The sequence below is a fragment of the Trematomus bernacchii genome, unplaced genomic scaffold, assembly GCF_902827165.1.
Source record: "Trematomus bernacchii unplaced genomic scaffold, fTreBer1.1, whole genome shotgun sequence".
Classification (NCBI taxonomy): Eukaryota; Metazoa; Chordata; class Actinopteri; order Perciformes; family Nototheniidae; genus Trematomus; species Trematomus bernacchii.
The window spans coordinates 4,494,386-4,507,077 of NW_022987608.1; the positions used below are offsets into that span (position 1 = coordinate 4,494,386).

The window sequence follows — 12,692 nt, forward strand, 5'->3', positions numbered from 1 at the left end:
CATACAAAAACACACACACTCGCGAACACCAAGACACAAAACGCGAGCTCAAATTAGTCGAATATTCTTCAGTGAGATCTTTGTTTATGGGAACAGCTTCTTTGTTTCTGTCTTGTGCTCTGCCGTTGTGTTGTGGCTTAATTACATTGAGAAGGGGATTATCTGGTGTGGTTGTATGCCTGGGTGTGTGTGTGTGTGTGAGAGCTGAAATGGCAAGGGGGTGTTTCTGTGGGAAAATATACCCTTACTGCTAAATGATGTCAAGGAATTATGTGATATCTGCCCGGTGAGAAATTAAGAGGATAATGAGACGGAGAAAGCAGAGACATTCAGTGCATTGGATAAGAGAGATTTCATGAAGGCATATTATAGAATATTTTACCACTTCCAGTTCCCTTGTCTCAAAGTCAATGGTTTTTTGAACCTGCTTTTGGCCTGAAATAAGGTCTGTGAAGCTATAGAGATTTTCATGAAATCCAATGGAAAGATCCCATTGATTTCTCGAAGGAGCTCTTGTGATGCTAACTTCAAGGTCGGCCTACAAAAAGACTTTCCTCTACATACTTTCACTACATTTATTTTGGGATACTATAACCAAAATGAGTAAGCAGCAACTTATTTTGGCGATAACTAATTTTCAAAAGCTAACCCACAGTGAATTGTCACCTGTCTGTATTTCCCATCAGCTCAGTGTAGCATTTTAGCGTCTTTTAGCTCCTTGTTTTAGTTTTACCGCCCACAACTTAACTGCTTTGCTTTACCCTGAAGACTGAGTGACATATTTCAAAACTGCTGGTGACTGTGTAGCTTTGAAAACAAGCTCTATCAACAAAATGGTTGGTGTTATCTATTAACATTTGTTCACCGTTGATGAAAATGTTCAATGGAAAAACTTGGTCAAAGCGCTACATACCCTGAGGGCGAATGCTTAAAGGACATACTCTAGTGATACCATGTCCTTCCTATTAAATGAAAGCTTCTCTACGGAGATCAGTCCTGGTTTTTTAGTAGACTTCCCTTGACGTCCTTCGAAGCAATTTATTTGTATCATTAAAGTGAGAAAACCTTAATCAAATCCCTAATTGGCTCCCCAGTCTCACGCGAAGTCTGCTCAGTTGCTAAAGCTGTCTGTAGAGCGAAGGCAAAACGGCTTTAAACTTCACGTTTTTTCCCCGGAGTAAGAGAGTCCGATTTTAGAGCGTGAGTGGAGTCTAGATCCCGCAGCGATGTATTCATTAAAGGAGGAATATCAGACGGCAGTGATGGATAGTTCAGGCCTGGCCCTGGACATGTGGTGGTAACATTTCCTCTGAGACTTCAGTTATTACTTAAGTGAAACAGTCACATCTCTTGCAACTGCTCGTGTCACATAGGTCTCCCTCCCAAACGCTTAAAAAAGGGATGAAAAGAGGCTTGATGTAGAAGCTCTGGTGGAGGGATGTAAGAAGAGGAAAAAGTGTATCTGTTTGTCTGAAGCTCCTTGTGTGACAGTCCATTTGTAGCTTACTCATGCCCTTTAGGAAAAGATTACCGGGTGGACAATAATGAGACGTTTTGGAAAGCACACACATGGTCATGCTGTCTCTGTTCAGCTGAATCTCTCTGGTCCTCTCCCTGCTTTTATGTTGCCAGCAGGGCATGTTTATCCTTTGTGTCTAGTCATGCTGAAGCTGTCATATAAACCGCACACTGCTCCGCTCGGGCGGCTTAAATGACACACTGCAAATAACCTCGTAATAAAATCCCACAGCATGAATTAAGGCCTTTCCAGACCTAGTCTTTCTGCGTCAAAAAGCAGCAGCTCTGCCCTGTTGTGTAGAGAATGAGTGATCTGGTCAAAACAGTGTTAGGCTTAGTAGATCCTTCTCCAGTTTCTCCTGGGACCTCAGTCAGGACAATACAAAACACATTCATCACTTTGACAGATATTGCACTGTTGCAATGTTCATATGTTTATATTGTTATAGTACAGTCATACATACATTTTAGATTGATTTGCAAACCCTCTTGGCACTCACTTTTTCCTCTCCTTTTGGCATACACATTAATGATTTCAGATACTTATCTGAGGTAGCATTTTGTTGCCTTCTTGTCAAAGCAATATTGTCAAATGGTAATGCAACATTGCAACTTCAGCCTAGGCAAGACAGCATATCGGTAATGTAGTATTTTATTTGCATATTATTTGTCTAAGGTTTTACTTTTTGACACAATACAAGTGATAATCTGATTGCAGTAAATTGATTTTTTTTGTATCTGCTAAAAAGTACATTTGTAATAAGGTTTTCGCTTTTTTTTTTATTAAACCCATGTCCAAATCATAATAATCAAAATGTATTTCTCAGCCAATGCTTTCAGGTTGGATATTTAACCCAACATTTACTTCCCACCCTCCATTTCTAAACAAATGACAAGTTAAGTAAATGAAAGCTTTGCAGACATTTTTTTACGAATTCACAAATTCCTCATAACAGTTATTACAAACTAAGAAACATCAAAATTAAGCTAAAATGGTTAGCTTAGCTTAGCATTAAGACTGGAAACGTGTTGAAAGAGCTAGCCTGACCAAACAACAGGCTGTGATTCCAGGAAGTAACTCGTTGTGGCCTAGAAATAATCCAGAACAGTATTCCCGAAATGTATGTTGTTTTTACAGTTTTTGTACAGACTAAACGAATATTACAAAAAAAGATGAAACAATTTGTGAGTTTAAGATGTTTTTCCAGGAGGATTTTTGTTATATTTGGACAGAGCCAAGCTAGCGGTTTCCCCTTGTTTCTATTCTGTAAGCTAAGCTAAATTTAACAGGAGAGTTAACCTGACCTTTTTTTATACCTCTTGGCAATAAGGCAGTAAACGTATTTCAAAAAATGTTGACCTATTGCTTTAAATACACAAACAACAGGGATCCCACATGGTTGCTTCTTCACCCATCAAAATGTCACCTGAAGCCAAAATGCTTAAAAAATCTATCTATTTGTATTTGCAATTGCGCTTTTTAGTTTTCAACTATTGATCCCAATTTTCTCTGGCAGTTCTTTGCACCACTTCGCCCTTGCAGTTTCTTTAATCTCTTCCTTTCCTTCACTCCTCATCCCCCCTTTTGCTCCCCATCTGCATCTCCTTACATCCCACTACAGAAGTGAATGCCGGGCACAATTTGGCAGTGGCTTTACTGGCCATCTGGTGTGTGTGTGCGTGTGTATGTGTGTGTTTGCCCTTGTATTTTTGGATGTTGACAACAGATTAGGATGAACCTCTCATAAACAGAGCTGCAATGTGCATGATGATCTGAATGGTATTTACATCACATCACCATGCTGTGTGAGATTTTATTGATCTTTTTTGAAAATAGATTGACTAAATATAGCATGTAATATCATACACAGCCCTAACATTCACTGTGACGCAACTTTGTACTGTCTGACTCTCCATATACTGTGTGCATTTTAGTGCTTCTGTTTCTCTAAGATTAAGCAACCACTTTAAAGGGATGCAAATTAGACTATTATTTCTTTGTGTCAAGAAAATAATTAACGTGCTAAAAGATAAACGCTCGAGGTAAATAAATAAAGTAGAAGACATGTTTTGGGGCTAAATCAGTTTGTGTTAGAGTGAATAGGTTCCTATACATTTCTGTGTGTATTATAAAGTATAAATACTTGTATACATTGTATATGCGAATCTGTGTACAGAGCAATATGTGCATCTTGGGTCCCATTTCTTTGTTTTGAACCAGGTTTGCAACAAAGGACTCATCAGAAAATAGAGTTTGAACTCTCGCATCATAGCCTGTGGTGCTGCTGACAGTCTGCAATATTACATTACACGCTATATTACCTCGATCTATATCAACAAAATCTATATCTCAGCCTTAGTCTTCAAATATATATGCAAATCTGCAGCAAAGCTCCTCCCAGGCGTGAGGTGTCTCAGTGGGATGTTATTTATCTCCGACTGGAAAACTCACTAAACACAGCAGCTCTGGAATGTGATAGGCCGGTATTAAACAAGATGTAACCACATGTTGTTTTTCCCTGGTATTAAGTGTATTTGGTGAGCTTTGGGGATTTAGAGCTTATTGATTTTACTGTTTTTTTAACCTCCCCAAATCCAACCCTTCAATCCTATATCCAAACAGCACAGCACACATATTTTTCTATCCAATTTGTGCTGAATACAGTTATGAAATTGAGTTGGACTTATGTTGTTCTGCTCTCCTCTGCAGATGGAACACCGGCATCGTAAGAAGGAGACCCCGGCACCCGCCAGCACCCACCACCTGTTTGTCCATGTAAAGAGTCTGATGAGCGCCAATCTGGGGGAGGAGCTAGAAGTCTTCTTCCATATTTATGATGGACGGGAGAACCGGCCACTCAGGTATATACAACGAGAAAATAATCCCCCTTAAAGAAGCCAGTTTTTTGTGTGTTTTCCCTTTCCTATAGTGTTCTATAAAGGTTTTAGTGCAGAGCCAGCCAGCTAACCAATCAGAGCAGACTGGGCTCTGGTTTCAGACAGAGGGTGAAAAAAGGGGCTGCAGCACAGGCAGTATGAGAAAATAAATCACAGTAGATACACTCAATACAAATATAATCCTGAAAATGAGCAGAATAGGGCCCCTTTGATCTAATTGTAATGGTAAATGCATCACCTCCCTATACTAGAAACAATATTTGCCTCATTAATATTCCTAGGTTATAAACTTTCATTACTGTGACAGGAAGTGAGGTGATTTCTGTTGTTTTGTACTCTCAAAAGCTATTATGTTAGCTCATGTATCCATGGCGATACCAGAGAGGTGGGTCAGTGATTGCAGGGGGGACATTTCAAGGCTCCACCTTCTGTCAGGAAGACTGCTTTAATTATATTCATGAAGATTAATTAAGTGAAGGAGGTTGTTAAAGCTCACTTGGACACATAAAAGTGGGCAAGGCCGTGCTATTTAGTCATATAAAAAGTGTCCTTGCTGTCCACATAAAAGAGCCTATCCCCTCCAGGAGTCTGCAAACGTCACACACTGCAACACACACACGCCCACGTGCTCCTGACGGGGTGTCGGCCAAATAAAAGACTGTGTTTAAACTCCCCGGTTTCAGAGTTCAAAGCGGAGAGAATTCCATTTCATGTCACAAACAAGTGAGTTTGTCAGGCAAGGGAAACGAGTGGGTTGAAAAATGAGCTGAAACTTCTTTTGATAAGTCATGCTCGTGTTTGACGCTGACTCTCCGCCCCATAGGGTCACATCAGAGGAATAAGGGTGACATTGATGGGACTCATTGTTTTATTATACTCTTTCAGCACGCAGTAGCTCCATTTCTGTTTCTACTGAAATAAAATACATTATTCATCATATCACTGACACAAAATGCAACGTTTGAGCGAACTTGGTTGACCTTAGTCTCTTTAAACCTTGCATAGAGAGTATTTGGTTTCCTCTCTAATATTAATAACAGCACAGAGGTTCTATTATCTTTCTCTAAACTTGTTATAAGTTAAATCTGCATGTTTAATTTGGCCCAAAATACATATTCCTTCTGAAAACGACATATATGTTTGAACTTTTGGAATATCTAAGTGTTTCTAAACGGCCCTAGCGTGCAGCTTTTGGTTTAAATGTTTAACAATAATGATTTTCCAGACTATTCCCAGCCTCTATTTTGTCTAGGTGGGTAATTACTGTAGACTCCAGTGGTGTAACATTAAGTTTCACTTGATGTGTACTTGGGTGTACACCCATTGGAAATGGATTCACTGCTCATTCTCTTAAACAGAAGGAAATGGGCTTTAGTTGTTAAGCCAAATCATCTGTCAAAATGTTGTACTGAAGATATCAAACAAAGTCAACACACACGACAGTACAGCATAGTATGCTTTCTTATCCAAACCAAATACAAACAATTAAACAGTATAACAACACACAGATATACAAAGCTCTACTCAATGGGCTAATTACATATATTTTTGGGGGGGTTTTGAGGGAAAAGGCAATCAGAGGATTCAACCATTGTGCCTTTCCGTCTTTGAGGAAAATCTCAGCATGGCAGCTCGCCAACATTGTCCCTCACTGTCTGGTCACACACATAAACAGAGACACGCACACACATTTGTGCAAGATGCCTGGCATGGAGCCATTTCGACACTTCCTTCTGTGCTGGTGGTTCCTGTGAGTGAGTGTGTGTGTGTATATGTGTGTGTATCAGAAACCAGATGGGGGTCCGACCCGTCTTCTCAGTACCATGCCAACACCAGCAGCCCCTGTGCACCATGGGAGCTTCTTTGTGTTGAATACAGGCTCCTTGTTTGGCTATTCCAGCAGGACCCACACTCTACCATGCTCACACATGATCCTGTTGCTCTTTCTGCTCAACTAGACATGTGTGTGTTATTTCTGTGTGGACAGCAGAGGCCCAGAGTGTGTTTTTGACAAATGTAATTGGTAGGTTGTGTGTTCCCTACCTGTTCACTCCACTGTCTTGGCATTTCCCCGTCTTTCCTACGTAGCCTCTAGGGGTAGATTTAGGGCGAGGGGGAGGAAAAGCAACAGTGGCAGTTAATTTAGCCAGTATTTTACACACCAGGCGCTGCCCCATCCCCCCACCGCTCCCTCATCGGGTGAGCGCACAGCTCCTAATGCAATCATCGATACCAGGAGAGGGAATAGGGAGCGCCGTGTGGTCCCAGAGGGGAGGAAAAATCGGCCATTCATATTATGTTAATTTGACCGGTAATAGAGGGAGATAAGGTCCCACAGGGGGAGACACTGGTCCTCTTAGCTCGACTGATCAACACGCTGCAGCTGTGAGGGAAAACTCAGCGGCAGGGAGCGTTAAAAAGCGTGCACGTGTGTCCGTGGTTTGCAGGAGTGGCTAGTTAATTGGCAGTTGGGGTTTCAACAATGGAGCACTAATTAGGGTTGGGGAAAAAAGTGAGCAAGTCTCATGTCTAATGCAAAGGAATCCTTCTCCATATGGCTGGATAAATGGCCCGGAAAGTTACAGAGTGCAGCTAATGAGGAACAACCGCATCCAAATCCAATCGACTCATTCCAATACGGACGATAAAAGGGAAACTGTACAGAAGGAATACATGTATGAAAAATCATGCACATTTATATAATTAATCATGAGCAGCTTAATTAATTCAAACATGGGTACACACTGCCCTACATACACAAAACACTGAATTACAGTGCAGGAAGCAGCCTCTTATTTACATCATGGCAACTCTAAAGCGCTTGTATTTACTTTTTAGTAGCTCAGACTGTTATAAAACATCCTAATCCATTGTAGCCGTATGTAGTAGGAAGTTATATAGGATCTGTTGTGGTGAATTCTGCTCTTGTGTGAATGGGGCTACTGTAGCTTGCCAGAGACTTGGCTCATTGTCAGGCGCTGGTGCATTACAAGGTTTTCTCTCTGCTTATCGGCGGACTGTGAAAGTCACCTAACTGGATTAGGCCTCCGCTCGCCAGCCAGGATGAGACGAGCCCAGCAGGAAGCCTCCGCTGCCTCTCTTTTTAAAGCGTGTGTGTGAGATAGAGACAGAAAGAGGACCGGGTACAAAGAGAATGAAAAGGCGATCTGTGTTCGTCCTTTTCTGTGCTTTCGCCCGACATGCACTCAATTTCCTCGCCTGCACGAATGGCGGGGTACGGGGCATTTGAGGCCAGAGTGGTTATTTCGAGTAAGTTCATACTCCACTGTAGAGTATGTGCAAACTTTCCAAACCTAGTCAGACAAGCCAGAAAATGTACTTCCAAATTGGTTGGTTTTTCAGCCATGTTGGTCCGAACTGAAATGCCAACTATTAAATACATTGCCATAACATTTTGTACAGAAAAAAACATTTTAATTTCCCGTTGAGTATCAGTAAAGTGTATATTCCTCTTATGTCTTCTTCATTATCATCCCTCAGAAGATGAATCCCAATGACCGTGGTGATACCCTAACTTTCTTCTGTAATACTACTAGTGTGTTTTTGGTCCTGATTGTAATGTCTCAACAACAACTATTGGCTAGAGTGACGTTTTTGGTACCCTCAGGGTGATTTCTGAAAAAAATGTGTTCTTCCTTTTACTCTGCTAAAAGCTCCATTATGAGGACATGTTTTGAATTTGTTCAATACTGTTCTTTCAGACTTAATAGCTGTAAAACTAGAGAGGCAGTGGGTACATTAATAATAAACATACAGACTTTTACCAGCTTCTATCAGGTTCATTTTCAACTTTTCTGTCTTTATTAAATTGCTCATTATGGTGTCAGTATAGCGCCGTCACTACCAGATGATTTATGACAACAAGCTTGGCAGTTTTAAGATTGACATTGTACATTTGTTTTTGTAACCCTTCCCCTATTTTTGCTGAACTTGCAGTGTCTGGGCTGAAACGTGTACTTGTCGTCGGATATGTTCCTGACATGCTGTGCTAGGGATTTGGTTCAGTAATTCAAGCTTTGGATATCCTTTTCTCTCCCTCCATCCTTCTGTCTCTGCCTCTTTTCTGCCTGTCTTTCTCCCGCCTTATATTCAGCTCCAGACAGCTCTGGTTTGAAGCTTTTAACTTTGAAGCCTTTTCTCCGGTGCCCACACTTCAGAACTTGACATTTTTGACACTGTCTCTAATCTTTATTCTGTTTCCTGTGAGCCGTGGCTTGGATGCAGTTGTTTATGATGACACTCACTCTTTGCCCCATTCATCTCAATGTGTGTTCCTCTCCCTCTGTCTCCCCATTTGTACAGTGAGAGGTTCTTTGTCAAGCTGAATAAGAGCGGCTTGCCCAAGTCGCCAGAGAAGACAGAAAGACAATGCACGCTATTTGTGGTGAGTACAAAACATGACTCTAGATTTATTGGGAGCAAAGTAAAGATATGTACAGTAAAGTCACGCACAATTACACAAAAATAATAGCTAAGAAACTAGCTTGTTTACAATGATTGGATCTGATGCCTGTTTTTCTTTAAGGATCTGGGAAGCAGTGATCTACGAAAAGACGTCTACATCGTTGTGCACATCATAAGAATAGGTGGGAGTCACAAGGCTGCTTCTTTATTTTACTACACTTCTTTTAAGTCTCTCTGGCGTTTATAGTGCTGTTGTGTGTCTTTGTGTGTGCAGGGAGAATGGGAGCAGGGGAGAAGAAGAATCTGTGCAGCGTGCAGTACAGACGGCCGTTTGGCTGTGCTGTCATCAGCATCGCAGATCTCCTCACTGCTGACTCCAAGGATGACCATCTGCTCAAGGTTTATGCGTAAGTCACTGTAAACAACCAGTATTTTATTATAAAAGACCAAATTATAAACCTGGAGATTCTTGGCTCATTCTGATTGGTTGAGTCTGAACTGCCGATTCGGATTTTCTTTCTTTCTCAGATATAGAAGAAGAATAGAATAGGGAGGGATGAAACCCTCTTTAATGGTCACACATGCAGAGCACACAGCACACACAGTGAAATTTGGCCTCTGCTTTTAACCCATCCTAGTACAAGGAGTCTAGTACTAGGAGCAGTGGGCAGCTATTGTACAGCGCCCGGGGAGCAATGGGAGTGGGGGGGAAGGGGGGTGTCCGGTGCCTTGCTCAAGGGCACCACGGCAGGGCAGGAGGTGAACTGGGACCTCTCCAAGTAGAAGTCCACACTCCATATTTAGGTCTGGTCGGGGACTTGAACCAGCGACCCTACGGCTCCCAGTCCAAGCCCCTACTGACTGAGCCACTGCCGGACAAGATATACAATTGAAAGCTTACACAAACACTTTTGTGCCTTTTTTTCATGGGAACATTTAAATTGAATTGTATGTTCATAATAAAACATTGACCAAGTCGAAAGACCTAGTTGTCAATAAAATGTTTTAAGCCCCTTCCTCCATAGATTTCTTTGACTTGCAAGTTTAACAAGATTCAAGCATTATGCCTTTTTCCCTCTCGGAACATGATGTGTGTTTAATTCAATCCAATTCAAGTCATTAACTTGTTAGTTTGTAGTCTGAGTAAATAATATAGCACTTTTCATTATAATACTCAATTAAAAGCCTTTTTTTTCTTCTCTATTTTTCTTATAACAACAGTAAAACAGCTTTCTGGTCCAACTTAATACACCATGCCCCGAGGGATGGAAATAGGCACTCGATGACTCAGTAGTGTGACCTAAATAATAGCTGGATCAGACTGACTGGCCACATACGTTCAGCTGAAAGGAAACACAAACACTTCCTTCATACCTGCAGTAACACCAGAGAGGTTTCAGTCGGATTAGCATTAAAGTTCTGAGCTGAATGTTCTCACATCCAGACAAGACGTCATAGTAAATACTGTAAGAGTTTGTTTTGTACTCCACCTGAACTAGATAAATATTGACAATGAATAATAGGTCTGTTTATGTCCCACTTATTTATTGAAGTGAAATACACTGCTTTTTTAAGTATACAAATCGAATAGAAGAATTTGAGCTGTCGATGTCAACACCTTGAGGCTCGCGATTCATCTTGAAACCGTAACGCAATGCCAAACATTTTGAAAATCTTGTTATAAAAAGGTGTTTTGTATTTCCAGTTTGTAATGCATTTCTTTATTAAAACATCATTTATGTATTTGTTTGATCCCCCAACAAAAATACAAGTTAACACAAGTGTCTTCTTTCTGTCTCAGGTGTAACACAGAAAGTGAGTGGCACCAAATCCATGAGAACCTCATCAAAAAGGCAAATTCCAGATACAACCTGTCGGGCTCCAACTCGGGTAAGAACCACACGTGTTTCATTCATTTCCCCTCCTCACATTTAACAAGGGGATCCACTAATGCTACAAGCTGGTCTCTTTAGAGGTGTGGGATTGGTTAACTAACTATTTTTGATGATAAGCAGGCTTATTTCTTTCACATTTCACAAATTAATCCTCTCAGTTGCATCATCGCTCTGTTACTGTGCAGCTTCCGGTCAGACTGAAGTTCCTCTTTCAGGGAGCGGATCAGTCTTCACATGGTCCGGTTTGCAGGAAGCCTGTTGTTGCAAACGCATTCAGATGATATATAAATAGCCGCATTTCACCTTAGTCAACAACAGCATCAGCAGTTTCCTGAACACTCAGTTCTTCAAACCTCAAAGAAATGTCATGTGAAGAGGTTTGTTCCGTAATATCAGACCTTGCCGTTTCAATAAATCCTATTACCAACTTTTGTGTGCAAACAAAATGAAAGCTGGGGATATACTTTTAATTAAGTCTCCAAATATATAATCTAATGTGGATATACAGTCTGGGCAGCATCAAAGGGCAAATGTGCAAATCAGCAACAGGTCTTAGAAGTCTAAAAGATGATGTTCTTGCAAACCTTGCTGCTAGTTTCATAAAAACAGGATTGATTTTTGAGTGAGTTTATTGCATTCTTACATCTCCATCATGCATATTCTTAGAGACCTGCTCTGTCAAAAAGTCGATAACTGTTTGAGGGAGAAGAGATTTGTGGAATGTCAGGTATCTGTGAGACTGATCTACTGACTCAGCTCTTCCTTGGGATTAATCTTAATAAATTCAATTGATTGACAGAAAGCCATTAAACACAGTGTGCGTTATCCGAGCAGCATCTTCACACTGCAATGCTTCACAGTCCTATATGATGGTGCTGCTGGTGAATAGATGGAGATGTAAGGAGCTGAGCTGATAAGTGCAACACAAGTGAGAATACACTTCTGATAAAGCAGATAAAAATAGGAATATTACACAACTACTTACTTAGCAGTTCCCTTATCTCACAACAACAATCGTTATCACGTTCTTACATCAGCTTTATTTGCTGCTTAGACTGTCGACTGGCTGTTTTATCACAGCTTGTTATCAGATTTTATACAGACGGATATCATTGTTGATGTTAAGACCTCCCCTCGCTGACACTTGCAGACATGTGGCTTCCTCTGTTAGTGTTTCACGCGTCATGTATGACATTTTCAAGCTTCATTAATCATTCTCGGTATCAAAAACAATTAAATACACAGATTAGGAAGATAATAATACTGGCAGGAAGAAGCATGGTGCCTTCCTCTTTTATCAAAGTGTCAAACATGTGTTTGCTTTCCTTCGACATGAGTATGCACACATCATCCATCATACACACGTGTAAGTGATTATTTTTCAGGAGTTTATCCTCGAACTCCTGGATGTGAGTTATTGAGTAGCTGTCAGCTTAGGGGAATTTATCCATTGATTAACTTCAGTGTTTCCTCTCTTAAAGTGCAATAGAGAAGAGTCCTGAATCTTTAGGTAACATACTTGAAGTCAAGTTTATTCAAAAATTATTTCCGCCACTAACAGTAAATTAATTTGATATTGATTTAAAAAAATGAATAATTTAAGATATTAAGAAGTAAACATGAGGTTTCATTTATCATATTAGAATTGAAAACAAAATAATTCAGTGTATATACATATAAGGAATTTGGTGTGCAGGTATGGTGCTTACATAAACACAGAAAGAGACATTAAAATGTAAAAAATATCTAAATTAAAAAAACTGAAAAAGTAAATGTTTACAAGAATCAAAATATACAGAAAACAAAATTCTTTAAGAATATGATTATTAATTCTGTAAAGAAATATGTACGTTATACCGGAATTAATAAGGGGAAGAGCTATGCAATTTTAAAAGTTGTAGTATTGTGTAAAAAATAGTTGTATGCGGACAAGTTTGGTGTTAGCCCAAAACAATG

At 40.2% G+C, this 12,692-nt stretch overlaps 1 protein-coding gene across 1 annotated transcript in view; it reads left to right on the plus strand.

The window, feature by feature from the left end:
- The window catches only part of dock4b (dedicator of cytokinesis 4b), a 115,189-nt gene that overhangs the window by 39,245 nt on the left and 63,252 nt on the right, over nucleotides 1-12,692 (plus strand). Inside the window, 5 exon segments of the mRNA XM_034131376.1 lie at nucleotides 4,229-4,380; nucleotides 8,740-8,821; nucleotides 8,963-9,023; nucleotides 9,116-9,248; nucleotides 10,643-10,731. Of these exon segments, the coding sequence (XP_033987267.1) occupies nucleotides 4,229-4,380; nucleotides 8,740-8,821; nucleotides 8,963-9,023; nucleotides 9,116-9,248; nucleotides 10,643-10,731 (517 nt within the window).